This window comes from Rhincodon typus, chromosome 13 (genome assembly GCF_021869965.1).
Source record: "Rhincodon typus isolate 14 chromosome 13, sRhiTyp1.1, whole genome shotgun sequence".
NCBI classification, from domain to species: Eukaryota; Metazoa; Chordata; class Chondrichthyes; order Orectolobiformes; family Rhincodontidae; genus Rhincodon; species Rhincodon typus.
In genome coordinates, this window is record NC_063344.1 from 61845857 (window position 1) to 61871389 (window position 25533).

Here is a 25533-nt window from a genome sequence, read left to right on the forward strand (position 1 = left end):
GTTTGTTGCTTTTGTATGCCAGTTTTGTTTGTAAGTCAGTATTGCATTTCAATGTGTGTGCCTAGATCTTCACCAAGACAATCATATCTGTCACCATAGATAATCATATCTGTCACCATAGATCCTAGATAGTAGAATGTTCTGACTCAACCCAATGGCATGTTGTTAGTTCTGATCTCAGGTAGACACCAAGCACATAAGTACAATTTTTGTTACGTTGCTGTTGAGGGGGAAGCACAGTAATCATCAATCAGCATTGTAATCATAAATAAAATCATCACTGCAAACAAACCAGTAAAATTATCACTGTAATCATTAGGAACATCACAATAATCATCAGCAATATCACAATGGTTATCACTGCTATCATCAGCGACACAGTCACTCCAAATTTCAGTAAAGTCACCTGCAAAATCATCAGAAACATCACAGTAGTCATAAATGCAATAATCTGTTTCAACCATCATCGCAATAATTAGAAAAACTGGTCAATGGGAATCAGGGGGGAACGTTCTATCTTGGTCGAAGTCATATCAAGCATTTAGGAAGTTGGTGTTGGTGGTTGTTGTCATCTCAGCCTGCAGGACATCACTGTAGAAGTTCTTCAAAGTATTTTCCAAGCCTAACAGTAAGAACACTATTTTGTTTTTAGATGGTGGATGGGAAATGAGGAAAAAATAGTTGCAGCTTTTAAAAGAGGAGGATATATTCGGAGTTGAAGCTCACTGATGCATATGAGAAAATGCTACTTTTTGAGTCCAGAAAAATGCATGCCAATTGCCATGAGAGGACCCTCGGAGTTTAGAGGTAACATTGCTTGCCATGTTTTAGCTAATTGTGCATTGTTATAATGGTCATAATGTAAACCTGGTGACAGGGGAATGACAACTTCTTTCTAAATTAAGCCTGCCCTCAGTAGTTATATCTTCAATCACGTTGCCTTCTCCAGGCTGTGGCTCATATCATCAAACTGCACCTTGGTCTGTTCCACTCTTCCTCTATACTTTCTTCTCCTTGTTCCATTCTTTTCATCTTTCAATCCAAATCGTTGTTCTCTCCCACCCACCAAGAACCATAAAGCATTTCTCACTCATGCATATTCACTACTTTCATCACTGAGCAACTTTTTTATCCTTGATAAATTTGACTTTCAGTGCAATTCGTTGTGTGTCACTTCTCTGAGCTCATTACCTTCCTTTCCACGCTTAATCCCTCCTGTCATACAGGGACTCAAAGCCATACACCCGCTTGACATTCCATCTCAAGTGATGTCCCTAATCCCATCATGTAAATCACAGCCAGCACCATCTCTGATCATTTTCCAGTTCTGACCTCCAGCCACATGCCCTGTCCCCTCGCAAATTAATTTCTGTTTTTGCCCTCTCCCTTGAAAAAGCTTTCTCACAGCTCACTTGCAACTACACTTTTAACATCCCAACATTTTTGCATCTACCTATGAGCTCAATCACTCCAGTCACTGTTGAGGTCCTCATCACCATCAAAATGGTACTAACTCTCTCTCTCTCTCACTGCGGTGATTACCTCAGAACGGACCTCATCATGGTTCCCTGAAGTCCAAGCCAAGAGCCAAACTGATCTGCATGAGGAAGGATACAAATGAACTAAAAACATAACATTGTAAATTACTCACCAAATTAATCAATAAACAAAATGAAATTAATTTAGACTAAACCAATTTGTTATTTCCCCTTTATTTCAATGCAAAAACACCTGTAGCCACCGAATAGATACCTTCAGGTGACATTAAGTAGGATCTCCAACCCTCAGTTGCTCTGGGCAAACCTAATCATGGTTGTCAATTACAAACACATAACCAAAATATATTCATGTATAAATGCTAAATGTAATGCAAATTACAAGGTAAAAATGTTGTAAACTAGAATAATTCTTGCTGAATTATTGAAACTTTCTCCCTAACAGCCTGTCAAAACTATCTTTCAAAACAATATAATCACCTCTTCATCATGTGTGACAAAGAATTAATTACTTGTGCAGAAGGCCACTGTTTGTTGACTCAATCCTGTGTAAAGATCTCATTCAACTTCTTCTCCCTTCTCCTCCCCTACATCACTTGTGTATGGTTACACTAGAACAACTACAACATTTGGTGTGTTAATAGTGTATTTATCATGTCCCAAGACTTCCACAGATAAGCATAAAGATAATAGATACTGTACTGTAATGAGTTCGGCCAGCTGGACCTCATAGAATATGAGTTCCCTGATTGGGGCTGTAAATCTGGTCCAGTTAGGAGCCCTTGCTGACATAGGAAAAGGATACTGACACTCTGATGCTTGACTCTGTATGAGGCAGTATTAAAGTCAAGGACTGTTCATGTATAAATAAAGGACAATCTGGTGATGGGATATTGGCCTCTGTGTAGTTATTTCAGATACTGAGCCAGGAAGGGAGAGATTAAGAAGAATTAATTGAAAAAGCTTATTTTTATGGAAGATAGATGAGCAGATCATTTTAGGAAAGATTATCACCTATGTCACCAAAGATGAGGAAAGGGAGGAGAAGGCAGCTTCATCTCAAGTTACAACCCATTATCTATGCTTCCAAAAGTTACAAATTGCACAAAGTTTTACTTTATCCATTCTTTCTCACCCTCCACTACATTTGCTCCACTGTCTCACCTTCAGAATCCTCATTACTGAGTTACACTGACTCTCACTATTCAAATGTAAATCGGATGTATCCCTATCTCTGGAAACATCTTTACCTCTATACCTTTTCCCATGCACTTACATTGAGATCCACCCTCAACGATCCACTACCACTTTGTGCACTAGAGCTCTGGGCCATATTGGTCCTACTCTCTTCAAGTGCTTCTTCTCTTCATTGACTACTTTTAAAATGACTTGAAACCCATTACTTCCACATTACTGGTATTAGTTACGTCTCCCACCAAAGCCAGGGTGTTTCATGTGGTGAGTGGAGATTGGATCCTTGGCTTGTTAGTATAAGAACATGAAATCCACTCTGCAGTGTCTGCCCCTTACTTTCTCTGTGAAGTCCCATGGAGTGTTTTGTTACACTAAAGTCAACCACATCAAAGGATGAAAACAGGTATTTTGTACTGTTTTTCCTGTAATAAGATGCCAAACAAGGAGGCGCAGATAACAATGTTGTAGCAAACAATCATGACGTGTCTCTCAGCAACATTTGCTTGTTCTAAAGTTGCTTAAATAACTTAAAGCTTAAAGTCACAAATTATATCAGCTACATGTGCTGTACATAATTCAATAAAAAGCAGCTTCCCTTTGAATGTATATGTGCAGGGCAGCTAATGATGCAAACTAAAGTACAATCCTTGAGCTTGTCATTGAACAACAGTTGCATTTTCCTCACTAGCAAAATAATGTCCTGTTCACTCCTCTTCAGTACAGGTGTAGCTACATCAGAAAAGAAAATAATAGAAATTAGGACATGACACTTCCAATTTACAACTGGAATAACAGGTAAGGATGATCAAATGACTTTGTGAAACTATTGGTGTGTCAGACACAGTGCTTTCACACTTTGGGACTGGGTGAGACATTGGGTCAGACATTGTCCTTTAACCTTTAGCCCACAGTCACTAGATTAAATTATCTGTCTTTGGCTGTAAGGGTTCTATATAAAATCAGTTTGATGTCTCAATATTGAATCTCACTCATCAAAGTAGTTGACACAGTAACATCACGCCAATTTATTCAAGGTTATTCTGCAAACATTTCCAATCCTCTTGTCCGCCTCAATTTGGAAATCATATGGACCCAGATTTCGCAGTCTGTATCCCTGATGTGAAATAAGCCTTCCCACAATGCAAAGCAATCCTTACAGTGTGAATTTTCCCTTTCCCAATGTTGTTCTGAGTTTGATGTCAGGTCAAAGGAATCTGCAGGTATTCAGCAACAGTGATGTCATCAAGCAGGGTAAATAACCAATCATGTTGAAATATGCTAATAGGCAGAAAACCAGGAAGTGAAACACTGAATTTTTCACATAACTTAAACATTTCCGACAATGAAAGAAATAATTGGGACATAGATGTGGAATTAAAATAGAAACTGAAATATCATAAGCAAACTTTAAAATTAAAACTGTGCATCTGGTTATTGACCCCTGTACTTTAAATGGGAAGTTTTCCCTACCTAGTCTATCTTTGCCCCCTCATAAGTTTATACACCATAATCAGATCCCCCTCAGCCTTTTCTGTTCTGAGGATAACTCTGTTATCTAGCCTTTCTTCATAGCTGAATCACTTCAACCCAGACGATATCTTGGTGAATCTCCTCTGCACCATTTCCAGTGCAATCACATTCTTCCTATAGTGTGGTGACCAGAACTGCACACAGTGCTCCAGCTGTGGCCGAACTAATATTATATACAGCTCCACCATAACTTTTCTTCATTAGACTCATGAACGTTCCAGGTAAGTCTCCGAACTGTTTCCAATGCTTCTTTAAATAAGGAGACCAGTATTGTATAAAGTATTCCAGAGGTGGTTTCTCCAGTGCCATAACAAAAACATAACCTCTCTACTTTTGTTTTCAAGTGCCCTCACAATAAACAATAACATTCTATTAGCTTTCCTAATTAATTGTTCTACCTGCACTCTCGCCTTTTGCAATTCATTATCAGAACATCCAGGTTTCTCAGCATGTCAGTGCTCTACAATGTTTCACTTCTTAGGTAATACATCTTTTTTATTCTTCCTGCGAGAACGGGCAATTTCACATTTCCCCATGTATCATCCATTTGACAGATCTTTGCCCACTAACTTAACCTAGCTATATTGCTTTCTAGCCTCCTCATGTCTTCTTCACAGCTTAGTTTGCTACCTATTGTTTTTCCTCTGTAAATGTAGCAACGAAACCTTTGGTCCCTTCATCCAAGTCATTTCTATAAATTGTAAAATGTTGAGGCACCAGCACTGATCCCTGTGACACATCATTAATTACATTTCAACAACTAGAAAATGCATATTCTCTGTTCCTGTTTACTAGCTAATCTTCTATCCGTGCCAATACATTACTACCATACCACTAGCTTTTAATTTCTGAAACAACTTTTGCTGTGGCCTCATCTGAAATACCTTCTGGAAATCTAATAACGGTACACCCACCAGTTCCCTTTATCCAAGCACATGTTAATTCCTTAAAAACACCAATAAATTAGCTACACATGATTTCCCTTTATACAAAATTATATTGTGCAAGCCTGAGCACTTTGAATTTTTCTAGGCATCCTGCTTTCATGTCTTCAGTAATAGCTTCTAACATCGTCCCTGAAACAGAAGTCGAGCTAACTGGCCTGTAGGTTTCTGCATTCTGTCTCTTTTCCTTTCCCAACAAAAGGAACCTTTTCCAGATCTAGGAATTTTGGAAAATAAATCCAATGCATCAAATTCCTCATTAGCCACTTCTTTTAAGATCATATGATGAAATCCACCAGGCACGAATGACATGTTAGCCCATTGTTCCAATAATTTACTCAGCCCATTGTTCCAATAATTTACTCACTACAACTTACCTTATGATAATAATTTTATTGAATTCATCCCTCCCTTACATTTCCTGATTTACAGCTATTTCTTAGATGTTACTTGTATCCTCTACATGGAGACAGGTGCAAAATATCTGTCAAATTCATCTACCACCTCCTTATTTTCATTTATTAAACCCCCAGAATCACTTTCTAGAGGACCCACATTCAGTTTATTCACTCTTTTTAAAATGTCTATAGAAATTCTTACTACATTTTAAAATAAAGTATTTCCAGATAACTTTCTGTCACACTCAAGTTTTTCTCTCCTCGTGAATCTTCTAATCGTTCTTTGATTTTATTTTCTGTCCAATTGTTTGGGCCTGTAATCCATCCATGAGCAATTAGATGCCCTTTTTTGAGTTTAATACTGTCTTTAGCTGTTTTTGTTAACTGTGGATAGTACATCTTCCCATTTTTTCTCATTGGAATGTAACTATCCTCTGGATTCTGAGATACCCTTAAGTATCTCCATTGATCTTACCCTTGACCTAATTTTCCAATTCACTTTAGCTAGCTCTGCTTTTATCCCCTCATGGTTTCCCTCATTTGAGGTTAAAATGCTAGTATTGGATCCATTCTCTCTCCCTCAAACTGAATGTAAAATTCAATCCTGTTATGATCACTGTTACCTAGCAACACCTTCACAATGAGTTGTCTCTAGGAAGAAACCAAGGAAAGTCGCTATCTTTCCACCATCTCACCCATCCATCTTTTGCTCCTTCAGGATTGACCTCTTCAGCTGTCTTTGGTGTTCATGAGTTTGGGAGGAGCATATATTGACTTATAAGAACCTACATCTAGTCACCAGTTGCTGCTTCCCCAACTTGTTAGTCCTAAACCTGCTGGGTTTTGCACAGCGCACCTTTCTATTCAGATTAGATCAGCTTCTCCACAGAAGAAGGCCTCCATTAATGATTAAGGCCTGGGTTCTCAGACACGGGCCTGGGAATGTTTTGCAAAGCCCATTGCAAGATGCCATCGATCGAGCTCTATGACAAAATCAAAGAATAAAGTTAAAAGTATTGATTTATGCTTTTGGTACTCCTGATTACATGATCATTGCCAGGCCTGCATTGAGGAAAAAGTCAGGAACTGAGCTGGTTGAAGAAAGACAGTGGAAAGAGGGCATGATGTTGATCTTTAAACTATTAGGCATGGACACTGTAGATGGAAACAGCTGTCTAACCTAGATTATAGTTGATATGAATTGGTATGAAATTAGATTAGAGAATGCAATAGAAAAGGCTCACAGTCATGGGAATGAGGAACAAACACTTGAACAACAAAGTTGCAAAGGTTGGCATGACAACGGAAAGACAAATTTGGGACTAACGGAACAGATTGCAAACAACAACAATGACAACAAGGAACAGATGATGTTGAGAATTGCTGTTGTATTTGGGTTTGGGGTGGCAATGATGGGGAATGCTGGAGCTGGTTCAGGGAATTAACAAACAGCAAGCAGAAATGTAATATTTCAGGAAAACACATTTAATAGATTGGACAGATAAGTGACATATGAAACCTAATGTGCAGACACAATTAGAGGGATGAAAAACAAGGTATTGGATTGTACGCTCAATGAAAAGGTGCTGAATGGTGAGCATGAGGAGGGATTTAAAATGCATTTCCCCCAAAAATAGTTAGATCTATAAATAAAGTCAAAAGCATTGATAATTAGGAACAAGGCATGATGGTGCAAATAAAAACATATGTGTGCAACACTTTACTAGGCAATAGATTGAGTGCTGAGGATAGCTGTAGTAACTTTTTTAAAGAATGGGTATTTTGTAAAGAACATTCAGGTTACAATTCACCTGGATGAATCAGTTGGGAATTTCCAGTTATGAGGAGACTCATGGGATATTGGTAGAGGGTATCCATTTGAGCAGGAAAACGTTTTGATTGGGTGAACAGGGAAGATTACCTGCTTTGGAGATACAAGTTAGAAAATCTTTCTTTACTCAGATAGTATCTGAGGTATGGAATTATTTGCCAGCGACTATTGTACCTTTTAAGGGGAAAGTAGGGAAACATTTCTGGAAGAACGTGCCTGGGGATTATCTTAGGCTGTGTCCATTGCTGTGGTGGATAGCAAGTCAATGGCAGAAGATCAAGCGAAATCCTGTCAAAGCTCAAGATATTGACATGGACAAAAGTATTGGGCCATGCAAAGAGACTGTAACAATCAGATTGCTATTAAATAGTGCTAGCTAGGTACTAGTATGGAGATTAGGAAATGAATTCCCATCTGACCTGTACAGTAAAGGAATTAAGGGTTATGGTGAGTGGGCGGGTAAGTGGAGCTGAGTCTCAAAAAGATCAGCCATGATCTTATTAAATGGCAGGGCAGGCTCGAGGGGCCAGATGGCCTACTCCTGCTCCTAGTTCTTATGTTCTTATACCAGGCATGTTCAATGTGTATCACACTGGATACAAGCAACATGGACCATATCGGGTACAAAGCTACTGAATATAGTAGGTACTGAAAATACAGTAAGGTATACCACAAGGTTTATTGTGGTTAGGTAATAAACAAAAAAAAACAAATAACAAATGCTAATGCTGGAAATCAGAAGCAAAAACAGAAATTGCTGGAAAACTTAGCAGGTCTGGCAGCATCTATTGTCAGAAAGCACAATTTACATTTTTGGTCCAATGACCCTTCTTCAGAAGATTTCTGAAATATCATGTCATGTATCATGTATCAGGTATCATGTCACCTAGCCACTCTTTATATACACATGAACAGTCCTTGACTGTAGTAGTGCCTCATACAGAGTAAGATACAAGAACCTCTGACAAACACCCTTTTTATCTGTCAGTCAGGGCTCTCTATTGAACCAGGTTAATAGCCCCAATCAGGGAACTCACTACAGTTTCGTTAACTCTGCTTTCTCTCCACAGATGCTGCCAGACCTGCTGAGTTTTTCCAGCAATTTCTGTTTTTGATACCACAACAAACCTTCACGCAGTCAGTAAGTTAGCCAGATGCAATCAGCAAGTGGTACTTACATGATACAATCCTAATGTGTCTTACAATTAAAATGCCCAACAATTGGGACAGTCAATATCTGCCACATGCCAGGTACACTTATAGTGCAGCCAATATATGAGTTAACAGCGCTTGTAAAATGTTTTTCAAAAGATATAAAAGCAACTTTTAACTCAAACAAACTTAGATGCTGATCATAAGTTGGAACACAACTGCAGGTTACAACTGCATGACTTGTGGAGGGTATTGCTAGGAAATACATCAACTGCATAAGGGAGACTGGAGAGGTGCATCCTCAACTGTTCTATTTCGATGATGAAATTCAAGAAGCTGCACAAAAGCGCATGGCTGTACTGTTTAGCAATGAGAAATAACTTTTAAGTCCAGTGATTCCGACAGTACTATTACCTGTTTATTACTTGTGTTTAATTGCACACTGGTGATGGACAATTACTAGGAATTCATTTGTGCACTTAAAAATAGACACAGATTGAAAATCATAGCATTCCTACAATGAGGAAGCAGGCCATTTGGCCCATTGAATCCACACCACCCCTCCAAAAAGCATCCCAACCACACCTACTCCCCTACACTATCCCAATAACCCTTCATTTCCCATGGCTAATCCACCTGGCCTGCACATCCCTGGATACTATGGGCATTGTAGCACAGCCAATCCATCAAACCCGCACATATTTGGACCGTGGGAAGAAACTGGAGTACCTAGTGGAAACCCACACAGACACAGGGAAAACATGCAAACTCCACACAGACAGTCACCCGTGGCTGGAATTGAACCCAGTTCCTGGAGCTGTGATGTAGCAGTGCTAACCACTGAGCCACCGTGCCACCCAATAGTGCATACTGAGTCAGGATATGCATGTGTGAAACATGTAACCCTGTAAATAAACGCTTGTAAAAGTTTGTTTTAACCAGCTTCAATTTTTTCCTTCACCAACTGGCCTGTTGGAACATAACACTGAAAGCAGAAAGACGAAGAATGGAAAAACTAAAATGCTAGTAAGTTTTGTGAAAAATAGCAGAAAGTCAAGTATAAATGGTTGGTGTATAACCACTCTCCCAATGTTGTTGGCATCTGAACCATACAATTAGTGGAAGAACAAAGTGGGTACATGGATTACATCCTTCATAAAAAAGAAACAAGGTATTGCCTTAGTACTTTCATGTTCTACAACAGGTAAAATTAGAAGTATTTTGTGACATGGATGTCCATCACTTCGATGTTAAAAAAATTTGCATTTTCCATTAAGTTCTTGGGTGAAATTTATAAGAAAAATGACCCATTATATACATATGAGGGAAAGTTAGGTTTTGATAGATTTTGGAAAACGTTTTTTTTCCATGGAAGAATATAGTCTGAATTTGAACAGATTGTACAAAATATTAACAAAATTAAGTTTACAGTTCCCTGAATCAGTACTAGCATTTAAGTTGCTATATTGTATTATATTGTCTCATATGAATAAGTTGCTGGTTCTTTCTGAGGTGCCAGTGAGGTTTCTGGCTGATTTTTCTTTGGCATAAATATAGTTAATTAATGAACTACCTATAAGTACAATAAAACAGGTCAGTACAACTTTGCAGAAATGGAGGGGAATTTGCCACTGATGAGTTCAGAGCCACATCTGAATACTACAACTGCAAGTCCTTTCAGCAACGGGGTCTGTGAAAGGAACGATATGGTGATCGATGATATGATACATACAATTTTAGCTGATCAACAAAATTGCAAATTGACAGTCGCCTTGGCACAGGAAATCTAAAAAGCTTCAGATGATTGGAGGATGTATCAATTAGATTTTGGGCAAAATTCCAAGCTGTCTTCTGTGCTGTGATATAGTCCTCCTGCTCCAGAAGGTACTACAATTAGTTGAATGTTTTTCTAAACATTTAAATGCTTTCCATGCAGGGTCACAGATTTTCATCAAAGTTGTGATCTCCAAGACAATTCAAAAGGGAACTCCAGTGTTGCATAGGCTATTGGAGACTGAGTTTAATGCAAGTGATTTTGTACTTTATAAAAGGGAATGGTAAAACCTTAATACCATAATAAATCATGTGGTAACTTAGTAGTTAATAGATATGGCAATAAACTGCTGTGCTTTATCCTTCATGATTAATCAGAATTAATTGCAAAATCTCAGATGCTCTACAGCTGATAGAAGTGAATTAGATACCTTGAACCTCCAATGGTCATGATTCTTGTGAAGAACGTGCTAAGGAACATAATATGGTAGATCAAGGGTTGACTAAAAATAATGTAAATCATCATGAAACACAGGACAGAGCTATAACAATCAAAGGCCAATTGCCCGTGACAGGCAATTATTCCAGAGAGGTGCACTGCATGGAGAGAGCTCACAATTGTGGGAAGTGCAAAAATAGGTACTGGCAAGTTTAAATACTGGTTTTTAAATACTGATTTAAAGACTGGATGTTCAAGATGATAGCTAAGAATTAAGGCCCATAAGCTGGCAGAAAGAAATAAAAGAGTGGAGTATAAGAAAGCACAGTAGAAGCATTAATAGTGGAACTGGAAGTGACATTTGTGTCAGAAAACAGTGTCCTACTGGAGAAAAGCCCTTTAATGGTACAAGAGGGAGATCTCACAGTAGTAATCCCAACAAACATAAGTTTGTAAGTAGAAGGTATATCTTGAATAGATAACATAATAAAATAATGGCCACAGAAGAGTTTTGGAACAGGAATCCTCCTGGTTGGTTACTTAGACTGGGCTAGATACTAGTTTTGATATCACAAACTAAAACACAAGCTGCTGGAAAAGATCAGCAGGTCTGGCAGCATCTGTGAAGAGAAAATCAGAGTTAACGTTTCAGGTCCAGTGACCCTTCATCAGAACTGATGGGAGCTGGGAAAATGTTGGTTTATATGCAGAGGATAGGGTGGGCGGAGGAGGTAAAGAGTAAATGATGGGTGGAGATAGAGCCCAAAGAGAGAGGAGAACAGTTGGACAGACAAAGGAGTTGATAACGATCTGGCTAGGAGGGTGAATAGCTGTTAATGGAGACTGTTAGTGGCTAACAATAGGCAGTGTGTAATGGCAGACTGTGTGATAACAAAGCCTGGTGTGTGGGGTTGGGGGTTAGGGCATGGGAGAGTTTAGGCCCTAAAATTATTGAACTCAATATTGAGTCCTAAGGGTTGCAGGGTCCCCAAGCGGAAAATGGGGTGTTGTTCTTCCAGCTTGTGCTGAGCTTTGCTGGAACACTGCAGCGAACCTGATAGAGAGGTGTTGGCCAGGGAACAGGGTAGTGCATTAAAGTGGCAGGCAACTGGAAGCTCAGGGTCTTTTTGCGGGCATAACATAGATGTTCTGCAAATCGGTCACCCAGCCTACGCTTCGTTTCCCCAATGTAAAGGAGACCACGTTGTGAGCAGTGAATATAGCAGACTAGATTGTGGGAATTGCAGGTTGATCGCTGCTTCACCTGGAAGGTATGTTTTGGGCCCTTGGATTCTGAAGAGGGAGGAGGTAAGTGGGCAGGTGTTACACCTTTGGCAGATGCCGGGGAAGGTGCTATGAGGCGGTAGGGCGTTGGTATTTGGAGTGAAGGAAGTGTGGACCAGGGTGTCCTGGAGGGGATGCTCCCTGTGGAAGACAGACAAGAGAGGGGAGGGGAATATGTGTCTAGTAGTGGCATCTCGCTGGAGGTGGCGGAAATGGCAGCTGATGATCTTATGAATATGGATGCTGCCCCCCACCCCAGGCACCACCCTATCTTTTGCGCATAAACCAACATTTTCCTAGTTATTACCATCAGATTCGAGGAAGGGTCACTGGACCTGAAACGTTAACCGATTTCTCCTCACAGATGCTGTCACACCTGCTGAGATTTTCCGGCAACCTCTGTTTTTGCTTCTGATTTACAGTATCTTTCGGTTTTAACTAGTGTTGATGTGCTGGATGGTGAAATACCCAATAGTAAAAAATGTTTTAAAAGGAAATAAAATTTTTAAAAATATAGCCTCAATAATTACATTCTCAATTTCCGTTCTTTAGGAGACTTAATTAACATGAATACAATTGATCTCAGTTGTATTCTTCACCAACTGGCTTTCTGGCATATAACAATTTCAGACAAACAGGGCATCGGAATCTGATTAGACCTCCCTTCATCCTTCCTGCTCCTGAAGTCTGTGCTTCAGAAACACCGTTTAATATTTCAATATCCCACACTGCCTATTCTCTACCGTTGTACTGTCAGGTCCCAGAGTGTGAAAGGCCAGTATCTGACCTACAGTCCCCTCCATGTTTGGTTAATCATTTTAGTACTCCCTGGATTTATTACAAACTCACCTCTCGGAGAATTGAGTCAAACTCTTCCTTGTTGAAGAGCTGCTCATTAATAAATGAATCTACTTCTGTTTCATGTTCAACAGCCTAAAGAGAAAGAGGAAGAGAAGCCAAAAAATTAAACAATGCACACAGGAGATTCAGCCTTGAGCACAATTGATGACCTCGGGGCAAAGTTCTCTTGTATTTAGAAGATATTTTTTACTCAAGTTTTTGATCAAACTCATTTGTATAGTGATGAATATAAAATCTGCTATGAACCAACTCAAACAGGTAGTACATTAGATTGTAATTTGTTAAAAACCTTTGGCATATTATTAACCTGGAGAGTGTTCAGAAGAGATTTATCAGGATGTTGCTGGGTATGGAAGGGTCAAGTTATAAAGAAAGGCTGGACAGGCTGAGACTTTTATCGCTGGAGTGTAGGAGGTTAAGAGGTGACCTTATAGAAGTTTATAAAATCATGGGTGGTATAGATAGGGTTAATGGTAGTTGTCTTTTCCCTAGGACTGGGGATTTCAAGGCGAGGGGGCACATTCTTAAGGTGAGAGGAGAGAGATTTAACAAAGACATGATGGGAAATTTTTCCCATGGAGGGTGGTTTGCATTTGGAATGAACTTCCTGAGGAAGTGGTGGATGTGGGCACAATTACAACATTTAAAAGACATTTGGATAGATACATGAATAGGAAAGGTTTGGAGAGGTATGGGCCAGGAGCAAGCAGCTGGGACTAGTTTAGTTTGGGATTATATTTGGCATGGACTGGTTGGACAGAAGGATTTGTTTCTGTACTGGATGACTCTTTGTAAAAATAAATTGCTTGATGTATATATCATTCTTGTGTAGTAGTCAGTTTTAGAGTAATTTTTAAAAAAAAATAGTCGTTTTAGAAATATATTTTAAAGATGTGCTTTTCGTGTCTGTGCCTCTAAAAGCAGTTTAATCTTGAGAGCCCACCACAAAGATCTGCAAAAGGTTCAATGGGTGGGAACTTGCAACGTCAATTAAGTCAATCTGGGACATGGTTAGTCTTCTTGGCAGAGCCAGTTTTGAGTGCAATTTTCTTTCAGCTAGCACAAAACAAAAATCGCAGAACTTTGATTTGGGCTGAACATAATTTGCACTTGAAATTACTTAATCTCTTCTGATGGCTTAGCCAATTTCTGGCAAATTGCACCGAGAAGGCCAGTGCAACTGAGCAGAAGTTCTTGTTCATTGGATTCATAGATGGTGTGTTACTCTGTTTTTAACACTTTGTCTGGTACTTGGTCTCTTGTGTTCCTACCCCCTGTGGGGATAACAGCTACTCAACGGACACTTTCTATTCGATCCAAGGTTGACATCCCAGAGCTACAATGAACCAGGGTGAATCCCTCACTGCTCTATCAAGAAAGAAAGCTCAGCTCTGGTCAGTTAAGGATATCCTGAAGCTTCCTTGAAAAAAATGCAATTTCCCCATTAATCCATGGGATTTCAAGATAACTCAAACTTGAGAAGAAACATCCTTGAAGGTGCCAACTGTCAGGAGTGTCTCTGATTGGGTGAAATGGATGCCAAGCTCTCATTGAGTCCACTCAGGACCCTCAAAGCCATAAAAGGTCATCTTCAATCCCAAGGGACTGTTTTAAAGATCACTTTGCTTTATTTTGGATTGAAGGTGAAAATGGAAAACTTTGTATGAAGATGTTTGCAGTCGTAGAAACATGTTACCTGGAGCAAGGTGTGAATTGTGATTGTGATTGAAATGTTGCTTTCTGAGAGAAATGAGAGAGCAGTCCAGACAAATAGGCATGCCCTGTTGTGTATTTCCAGGCAATTCTGCCTGGAGACAGTATTTTGATTGGCTTTTTAATTGGCACCAGTTGTGTGTACAAGAGAGTTCAGCATAGGAACAACGTTCTGATTGGGCTGGCTGCAGGTTAACACAGAGCCAGTGAGAGGAATGAAACCACAGATGACAGAAGCCCTGGAAGCTTGCAGCATCAACATATCTCTTCCTCTCCCCCTCTCTCTCTATGTTTCTCTAGTCTGAAAAGTTAACCTCTCTGGGCAATTTCTCTGTCAAAGGAGCAGGGAAGACCTACATTTGGAATTGTTGAAAGGAAGAATTCTAAAGTCTAGAGTAAAAGAAAGATTAATTAGTGAACTAAAGACTGACCATTGCTTTGCGAATAACATCAAGGTATCATTGAAAAAAGGAAAAAGGGCTATATAACCAACTAGTTTTGTGATTTTGGACCAGTGATTCAGAACCGTGTTCCTCTGACTATGTTTCTTTCATGATTACAGTATCTAGTTATTTTTGTGTTCATGGGGCAAAAACCCAGTACTATTTTAAGCTAATTCAGTCAATTAGACAGTCACTCAAAATTGAGCAGTTTGGTGGTTCAGATTTGTGACAGCTTGGGGAATGTTGGGGTTTGATTTATCACACACCATCCCCAACAAGTTCTGACATTGCTGAAGATGACTGATTGAGAAGATAAATACACCACCCAGACATGATGGGCACACCTGACTAAGTATAAAACTCGACTCCATTTTCTCCCCCTTGGTCCAGGAACTCCCGACCTATATCCATGACACCACCCATGCCCTCCACCTCCTCCAAAACTTCCAATTCCCCGGTCCCCAACACCTCATCTTTACCATGGACATCCAGTCCCTATACACCTGCATTCCCCATACAGATGGCCTAAAGGCCCTCCGCTTCTTCCTGTCCCGCAGGCCCGACCAGTCCCCCTCCACTGACACCCTCATCTGCTTAGCCGAACTCGTCCTCACCCTCAACAACTTCTCTTTCAATTCCTCCCACTTCCTATAGACAAAGGGGGTGGCCATGGGTACCCACTGGGCCCAAGCTATGCCTGCCTCTTTGTAGGTTACGTGGAACAATCCCTCTTCCGTAGCTACACTGGCCCTAAACCCCACCTCTTCCTCCGTTACATTGATGACTGTATCAGTGCCGCCTCGTGCTCCCACGAGGAGCTTGAACAGTTCACCACTTCACCAACACCTTCCACCCCAACCTTAAGTTCACCTGGACCATCTCTGGTACCTCTCTCTCCTTCCTGAACCTCTCTGTTTCCATCTCTGGCAACCACCTGGAAACCGATATTCATTTCAAGCCCACCGACTCCCACAGCTACCTACAATACACCTCCTCCCACCCACTTTCCTGCAAAAATGCCATCCCCTATTCCCAATTCGTTCACCTCCACCGCATCTGCTCCCAGGATGAGGCATTCCACTCCCATATATCTCAGATGTCCTCGTTTTTCAAGGACCGCAACTTCCCCCCCTCAGTGGTCGAGAACGCCCTCGACCGTGTCTCCCGCATTTCCCGCAACTCATCCCTCACACCCCCTCCCCGCAATAACAACCAAAACAGAATCCCCCTCGTCCTCACGTACCACCCCAGCAACCTCTGGATCCAACGCATCATCCTCCGACACTTCTGCCATCTGCAATCCGACCCCACCACCAAAGACATTTTTCCCTCCCCACCCTTATCTGCTTTCCAGAGGGACCACTCTCTCTGTGACTCCCTTGTCCGCTCCACACTCCCCTCCAGCCCCTCCACACCCGGTACTTTCCCCTGCAACCGCAGGAAGTGCTACACCTGCCCCTACACCACCCCCTACACCACCTACGCTCGGTTCGCACTAAACAACTGCACCTCCCAGTCGCGAACCATTTCAACTCCCCCTCCCATTCCTCAGACGACATGTCCATCCTGGGCCTCCTGCAGTGCCACAACGACGCTACCCAAAGGTTGCAGGAACAGCAACTCATATTCCGCTTGGGAACCCTGCAGCCCAATGGTATCAATGTGGATTTCACAAGCTTCAAAATCTCCCCTCCCCCTACCACATCCCAAAACCAGTCCAGCTCGTCCCCGCCTCCCTAACCTGTCCTTCCTCCCACCTATCCCCTCCTCCCACCTCAAGCCCCACCCCCATCTCCTACCTACTAACCTCATCCCGCCCTCTTGACCTGTCCGTCCTCCCTGGACTGACCTATCTCCTCCCTAACTCCCCACCTACACTCACCTACTGGCTCCATCCCCGCCTCTTTGACCTGTCTGTCTCCTCTCCACCTATCTCCTCCACTATCCATCTTCTATCCGCCTCCCCCTCTCTCCCTATTTATTTCAGAACCCCTTTCCCCTCCCCCATTTCTGAAGAAGGGTCTAGGCCCGAAACGTCAGCCTTCCTGCTCCTCTGATGCTGCTTGGCCAGCTCTACACCTTGGTATCTCAAGTATAAAACTGTGTTCTTTTATGTGTTCCTGGAATGCCAATGCTTTGGATGCTACATAAAGTGTGTAGATCAGGATCTACAATTCTCATTACAATATCAAAGAAAAAGCTTTGAAGTGAGTGTTAATCAATTCTGGAGTTTCTGGACATGTAATTCAGATTCTGAATTGCTAATCAGCTGACAATCACTGATTTGTTGCTCATTCTTTCCTTGAACTTGTCCTCAGAATTTTTTTGCTATTCTTCCTTAAAGGATTACAATTTCTGTTCAGTTCTATACAAACTGGGTGGCCTCTACTACAGCAGTCTGAGCCACACAGCTATGGGGCTCATGCCCCAGGCCGAAGGTCAGACTACAGAATCCAGGATGGCACGTCCAGTGTAATCCAGACAGCATTCAGCATTGTCAAAGACAGTGCCTTTTCGATGAGATGTTAAACCAAGATCCGATCCTTCTCAGATAACAAGGTGTAGAGCTGGATGAACACAGCAGGCCAAGCAGCATCAGAGGAGCAGGAAGGCTGACGTTCCGGGCCTAGACCCTTCTTCAGAAATAGGGGAGGGGAAGGGGGTTCTGAAATAAATAGGGAGAGAGGGGGAGGCGGATAGAAAATGGATAGAGGAGAGGATAAGTGGAGAGGAAACAGACAGGTCAAAGAGGCGGGGATGGAGCCAGTAAAGGTGAGTGTAGGTGGGGAGGTAGGGAGGAGATAGGTCAGTCCAGGGAGGACGGACAGATCAAGGGGAAGGGATGAGGCTAGTAGGTAGGAGATGGGAGTGGGGCTTGAGGTGGGAAGAGGGGATAGGTGGGAGGAAGAACAGATTAGGGTGGCGGGGACGAGCTGGGCTGGTTTTGGGATGCGGTCGGGGGAGAGGAGATTTTGAAACTTGTGAAATCCACATTGATACCATTGGGCTGCAGGGTTCCCAAGCGGAATATGAGTTGCTGTTCCTGCAACCTTCGGGTGGCGTCGTTGTGGCACTGCAGGAGGCCCAGGATGGACATGTCGTCTGAGGAATGGGAGGGGGAGTTGAAATGGTTCGCGACTGGGAGGTGCAGTTGTTTAGTGCGAACCGAGTGTAGGTGTTCTGCAAAGCGGTCCCCAAGCCTCCGCTTGGTTTCCCCGATGTAGAGGAGGCCACAATGGGAACAGTGGATGCAGTATACCACATTAGCAGATGTGCAGGTGAACATCTGCTTGATGTGGAAAGTCTTCTTGGGGCCTGGGATGGGGGTGAAGGGGGAGGCGTAGGGGCAGGTGTTGGAGGCGGGAGAAGGGGTCAGTAGAGGGAGGGTTAGGCTCGTGATTGAAGAAGTAAGCGTGGAGGTGGAGGCGGCGGAAAAACTGCTCTATGTCCAAACGTGACCGGTATTCGTTGATGTGTGGGTGGAGGGGGACAAAGGTGAGCCCTTTACTGAGGACTGACTGTTCGTCCTCAGTAAGGGGGAGGTCTGGGGGGATGGTGAAGATCCGGCAGGGCTGGATGCTACTGTCTCCTCTGGAGCTGCTGGCTGTGGAGGCTGTGGGCGGAGTGACGTCGGCGTCAGCTGTGGGCGGAGTTGCGTCGGCAGCGGTGGGCGGAGTTGCGTCGGCAGTGGGCGGAGCGGGGTAGGAGGCGGCAGTAGCGGTGACGGTAGGTGCGTCCTCAGTGTCTGTGGTGTTGGCCTCAGAAGCAGAGGCGGTGGTATCAGCAGCGGTGTCGATGGCGTTCGCTGTCCCGGAAGTGGTCCCGGCGGCAGAGGATGTGACGTCATCCGTGGTTGCTCCGACAGTGGCCACATGGCCAATGGCGGCGGGCACATTGTGGGGAAGGTCCTGGGTAGGGTTGGGGATTTGGGAGGTGGAGTAGGCCCGTTTTGGGTGGTAGGCACCAGTAAGTTTACCGTACTTACGGTTTTTTTTCTCCTCTGTTTAGTGTTGACTTAAAAATGATTCCATGACATTATCTGAAGAAGAGCATGACCTAATCAATACTTATCTTTCAGGTCAATTATCTAATTATTGTTTGTGGAATCTTGCCATGAACAAATCAGCTGTTGTGTATCCTACATTACAACAATGACTACACTTGAGAATATTTTCATTAGCTGTGAATTGCTTTGGGATGTCCTGAAACTGTGAAAGGCACAAAACAAGTGCTATTTCTTCCTTTACTGTAGCCCATATATAGACGTGCACAGTTCATATCTGCATGTCTAACCAACACATTGAAGTGCTGCACTATACACACCAGTATAGTTTTCATTTACTCTCTAGTTTGTTCTCAGTTTATTAATCCCAGTTTGACCTATGATGGGTTGCTGAAATTGGTGCCATGAACCTTGCATTTGGGAGGGAAAAAGAAATAAGTCAGTGTTTCTATCCCTGATCATTATCAAGTGAAGCCTGGTAGAAAATGTGTGCATGCATTGGGCATTAGGTAATGACACAGCAGGCTCAGCTGTAATGCTCCTGCTGCTCAACATTCTCCTAACACTCTGCCCAGATACAAACCTAAAGCGTGAGCAATTGAATAAGATAGTAGAGACCACCCAGTATACATTGAACTGAGCAGGAATTGAAGTCAGGATAACTTTTTATGAGTTTTAAAACATATGCAAACAGTACACTGAGAATCCGCTATCAGTTAAATAAACGCCTGAATAACAGTTACCTGTGGTACTGGGTCATAAAATGACACTGACTTACCGTAGCTGTTTGTGTGGTTGGGGGCTTCAGTTGTAACTCAGGCTCAGTAGATGTGTTCAGCACTGTTGTGTTTGTACAGGAGATACATCTCCCCGTCCTGTAATGCAGATGAAATTATAAAGCTTTCTGTACAGAATGATGATTTCAATTTCTTATTGAGGGTTCAGCATTTACTTTAATCTGGACCCGACACCAGTCTCACTGAGCTCATGGTATATAGTTACTTTAACATCTCCAAATGCTGTCCCAGTTGCTCTGATTACATACCTCATGTCCTCAGGGGCGGCAGGGAAATGGCAGTGGGAGTGGAAGCCTCCATGGCATTGGGTGCAGCATTTCAGATCTCCTCCAGCTTTGCACACCCCACAGCTGGGGTTCAGGGGCTGATTTTCACGGGTCTGCAACAGGATCTGAAAATATAAACACGTGGCATTAGGAATAGCATTACTCGTCCCAGACAGTGCAATGACTGAGCAAGAATGGAACTTCCTGCCTTTAGCCTGGGGCAGCTGGATGCAGAAAGGACAGAAGTTGATTTTAAAGAGAAAGGGGATAAAGAGAAGGGGGAAGGGCTACAATTATGAAAAGAGAGGGGACTAGGATAGCAGTGAGGGAAGAAAAGAAGGAATATTAAAGGTATAGGGTAACAGGATGGATAGAAATGAAGTAGAGATGGATGGAGAAGCAGGTACTTGGATAGAGAAGAAGAAACATTGAGAACTAGACTATAGGATGCAGGATGAAGGTTACCATTGTTCAAATAAGGCACTGTCTTATGCCATCAATAACAGAAGAAGAGGGAAAATATCATAATGGAGTGACAAAAGGAAAACACAGAGGTCCCAAATTGTAGTCATGTGATGGATGAGGGGGAATAAATAGATGTCAAAATGTCATGTGATGAGTTCAGAAGGGAAAGCTTAAGATTGCTATGGTGGGACTGGGGAATGGGCATCCAGACTGATCATGAAGGAGAGAAGAGTGAGTTCCAAGACAATGAGGAACATTGATCCCGAACTGTGTCGATGAAAATGGGATGCAGGGGCGGAGTGGGTGAGAGTTGGAAATTCCATGCTGTGTCCGCGATTGCAGAATGGGTAAGAGATGGGGGAACCTTGGAGCTGAGACTGTGATAGTATGGGGAAGACTGGTACAGGAATAAACGCAAACATCATGCGATGAATTGTGTTACCCGCTGTTTCTGATTGGCAGTAAAAGAAGCTGAAGAGGAAGATGAAGCTGAAGAGGATGTTGAAGATGGTGCTGTGGTTATTGCTGTGGATGGCAGTCCAATGCTAGGAGGATGTTCTTTGTTGGTAAATGGTGATGATCTCAGCAGCTGCTCCAACTCTCCCACCAACTTCTGCTGATATAAGACCACCTAGTGCACAAAACAGACAATCACTGTATAGGAAAGTGAGGAATCGTCAACACAAACTTATAAAACAAATCCCTGACAAAATGCAATTCCCAATTCCAGCAAAATGGATGGGAAGGAAGCTAATGGAGGGAAAACAGTCAGAAAGAGAAGACCATGCTGTGTGAAGAATTGGAGTGCAAAATACTGATGTGTAGTGACAGGAGCAGAGTGTAGGATGAGGGCTGAGGGAAATATGATGGGGGAATAAGGGGAGTGCAGCTGAAAGATGAGGGAGACCTGGTGAAATGACCAAGGCGGCTTTCTTCTGGATTGATTTGGGTAGATTGTTAGGAATATAATTCAAATTATTGCCAAAGTTTTTGGTTAACTTCTGAAGTGTTAGTGAAGTTAGTCAATGTATCTTGGAGATATGGATGTTGGGATGATAAATACACAGATGAACGTACAGGTAGCTAGCATTGAGATGTGACACATTATTAACTAATGTTCTGTAGGTGGCAATAAAAGCAGTTTTGAGCAATATTTGTAAAGATTAAAATGAGGATATAATTCGTAGAATTTCATAGAATACACATCAGAGAAACAAGATATTCACCAAACCAATCTTTGGCGTTCATACTGAAACCTCTTCCCTTCTCTGCTGTTATAACACAATCAGCCTTCATATTCTTGTCTAGCTTTTTCTTAAACACAACTCTACTATTCGTTTCAACTACTCCCTGTGCTAATGGGTTTTACATCGTCATCACACTGGATAAATAAGTTCCTTCAGGATTCCCTATTTGATTTTTTGGTGACTCGCATATTAATGATCATTAGTTTTGCACTCCAGCAAAAGTGGAAATTTTATATCAGTGTGTACTCAACTAAAACCTTTCCTAATTTAAAAGTTATATAATAGCCTTCTCTTTTCAAGAGAAAAGAGTTCCAGTCTTTCTTCAGAGGCATAAGCTTCCATTTCTAGACTTGGATTTATGAGCTTTCCTCGAACCCTCTATATCTATAAAGGTAATTGAACCTCAAGTTTTTATATCTTCCCCAGTTTTCAATTTTGTATCTCTGGAAAGAAACTTTAGCATTTAGTTTGTTTTTTTTAAAAATAGCCTAATAACCTACATCACAGCTTTTAGTAATTTGTTTATTTGCACTCCGAGGTCTCTCTCCTCATCCATCCTATTTATAGAATCATAGAATCCCTACAGTGTGGAAGCTGGTCATTCGGCCCCTCTGAAGAACATCCCAATCAGACCCACTGTCCTATGCTATCCCTGTAACCCTGCATTTCCCATGGCTAATCCACCTCGCCTGCACAGCTTTGGGACTGTGTGAGGAAACCAGAGCACCCAGAGGAAAGCAGACACGGGGAGAATGTGTTAGGTTCTTATTATCCAAATATTATGAGACTTCATTAATTTTCTTACCAGAGTGTATTAGTATCTCATACTTAACTCTATTCAAATTTGTTTACCAATTATTTTCTTATTCCACAAGTATATTAATGTCTTCTTGGAATTTATTATTTTGCATTATATTTTATTGACTATCTCCCCAATTTGGTGTCCTCTGCAAATTTGGATTTATGATTCCAAAGCCTATTATTAATACAAATGTTGAACATCAGTAATCTTAGTGAACTCACTCATCCTTCAAGGAAACGACTTTCCATCTCTGTCACTCAAAATTACTATCCTTTATTCCCACTCTCTGCTTTCTATCCTCGTCTTCTTTCTACACTTGGCCCCTGAGTTTTAGAAATGGAATAGACAGGGATTATTGAGCAGTATCCTGGGTTTGGAAGTGAGATTTTAACTTGGTAGTGTTTTAGAGATGAAGGTATGGGTATTATTGTAAAGTGGAAGTTAAAGGTATTATTGGGAAGTATTTTTGAGATGGAAATGTATATGTCATTGGACAGTCATTGAAGGAAAATGGCTTAGGTGAAACCTGGTTTCACTTAGCACTGGTACCAATTGTACTGCAAGACATCACTGCCATTGTGATTTTTCTAATCATAGGACGGTCGTGAATGACATGGCTTAAAAAGGAGGCCTTTGATCTATATTTATATGACAGTACTATTTGGATCACTAAGGATGCCAATCTTGGGTTGCTTTGGGCAGTTTTTTGTTGGCGCTTTCTATATTAATAGCATGTATGACACTAAACATAGTTAACTCACTGGTGACGGATGTTACTTCAACTGCTTTGAAGTTATGTTCTGTAGAACTGAGTGGGTTGATGGTGACCTCAGTTGGACGTGACTTACTTGGACTCCTGCTGTGCTCTGCGATTGCTGATTCTTCTCAGATGTTGAGGATAATGTAGCTCGGGTGTCACCACCTTTGTTAGTGCAGGATAAACATCTCCAGGTACCACTGAACAGATAAAGAAATAAAACCATAATTTGTGATGGAGCAGTTCAGACAAATCGTCAGGAATACATTGGGAGAGCAAATACATTATTATAAATCTACAGACGAAAGTTTAAGATGCAAATATAAGAGTGATATGGTTTCGTATGTAATTATATTATACACTGGAATCTATATGATAAAGGTTAAATTTGTAACAGGCTGTTATAACAGCTTTACAATGAGGGTAGAATGTGTTATAGAGAATATTATGACTGAGAGCTTTATAATGAGGATTGGCAATGCAAAAGAGTATTGTAACTGAGAGTTTTATAACAAAAATGGGATGTGCAGTAGTAAGTATTGGAACTGAAAGCTTTGTAATGAGGGTCAACATAGGAAGTTGTTTATCACGGTTGTGATGCACCCCAAAGTCAAATATCCCACAAAATCAGAATGAAGGAAATGGACTGGAAAATTGGACAGTATGCATAATAGGCAATTTGAATTTCACAGCAATGCCATGAGTTAAACTTATTCCCACTGCCTCTGCTTGTACATGGAAACTGGCACCTTGGTTGGGGTGCTGGAGGTTTCGGACTAATATGAAGTGGCACCAAAACATTGGCTCATAATTTAAACTGGCTCTTTTCCAGTACAGTCAGAAGTGCCATCTATTGCATCAGATGTTAAACTGAGGTCTGTCAATTGTAGCAGTAGATGTCAGTTATGTAGGTCCTGCTACATAAAGAAACCAACAGTAGCTTGCCATCTAAATGATTGACTCTTGTTTCAAACTATTAAGTGTGTCTCGCTAATTGGCCAGAACTATAGAAAGTTCCAGAAAACCGTCTAAAAGGTATAAAAACATGGTTCACCTGCAAATTGCTCTGGGGAACTGCTCTTGGAATCATGAGGCCTTCTGAGGAGATCAGCATGACAAAAGACAGAGACCAGTTGACCATCCAGAGAGAGAGAGAAAGAAAGTAACTTCGCAGACCCAGAGAGAGAGCCACAGAGAGAGCGACTGCATAAATTTACAAGAGGCTTGGGAAATATTGTAACCTTGTGGGGCCAAACAGGATTAGAGGTACTATGTTTAGTACTAAAGATTATTGTAACTTTGTTCTTAATAAAGTTGGGATGTTTTGTATTAGTGCCAGGTTGTGTACATATTGAATTGAGTGCTTTGGTGTTGTAGGACACCTGGGCAAATTCATTCATAACATTCTGGTCGGAGTTGTCTGTAACTTGTTTAAAGAGGAACCAGACAACACAACACTCTTGGGTACAAGCAGGAAAAATCATTGTGCTAGTTGAAGAAGGGCAAAGAAAGTCACCTTGTATTCTAGCCATTACTTATCCATTAAAGCCAACACCGTGTAAATAAACTAACTAGATCATTAATGTTCTTGGAACCCAGTTGAATGCAGATTATCAGCCATATTTACCTACATAGCAACCATGACCGTACATCAAAAATAATTCATTGACTCAGCACCACATTGGAGGAGATGGTCTTGGCATATTGAATAACTAATTCCATGGTCACAGTATGCCCTCTAGCACCCCTCCTGAGTGGGCATTCTTCATGGTGGAGTCGCAGGTAAACAGGGTAGTGAGGAGGGCGTTTGGTGCACTGGCCTTTATTGGTCAGTGCATTGAGTATAGGAGTTGGGATTTCATGTTGTGGCTTTACAGGACATTGTTTAGGCCACTTTTGGAATACCACATTCAATCCTGGTCTCCCTGCTATACAAATGATGTTGTTAAACTTGAAAGGTGCAGAAGAGATTTACAAGAATGTTGCCAGAGTTGGAGGTCTTAAGCTATGGGGAAAGGCTGAATAAGCTGGGGCTATTTTACCTGGAGCATCAGGGGCTAAGGGATGACCTTACAGAGGTTTATAAACTCATGAGGGGCATGGATAGAGTGAATAACCAAGGTCTTTTCCCTAGGGTA

General features: G+C 41.7%; 1 protein-coding gene across 1 annotated transcript in view; it reads right to left on the reverse strand.

The window, feature by feature from the left end:
* Nucleotides 1-341: 341 nt before the first annotated feature.
* aire (autoimmune regulator) overlaps nt 342-25533 on the reverse strand; it is a 49401-nt gene continuing 24209 nt past the window's right edge. The window contains exons 9-15 of the mRNA XM_048604129.1: nt 23487-23595; nt 21032-21220; nt 20107-20249; nt 19840-19936; nt 12891-12974; nt 6419-6545; nt 342-3419 (exon numbers count right to left, since the gene is read on the reverse strand). Of these exons, the coding sequence (XP_048460086.1) occupies nt 6465-6545; nt 12891-12974; nt 19840-19936; nt 20107-20249; nt 21032-21220; nt 23487-23595 (703 nt within the window). The 3' untranslated portion in view covers nt 342-3419; nt 6419-6464. The remainder of the gene's footprint in view (nt 3420-6418; nt 6546-12890; nt 12975-19839; nt 19937-20106; nt 20250-21031; nt 21221-23486; nt 23596-25533) is intronic.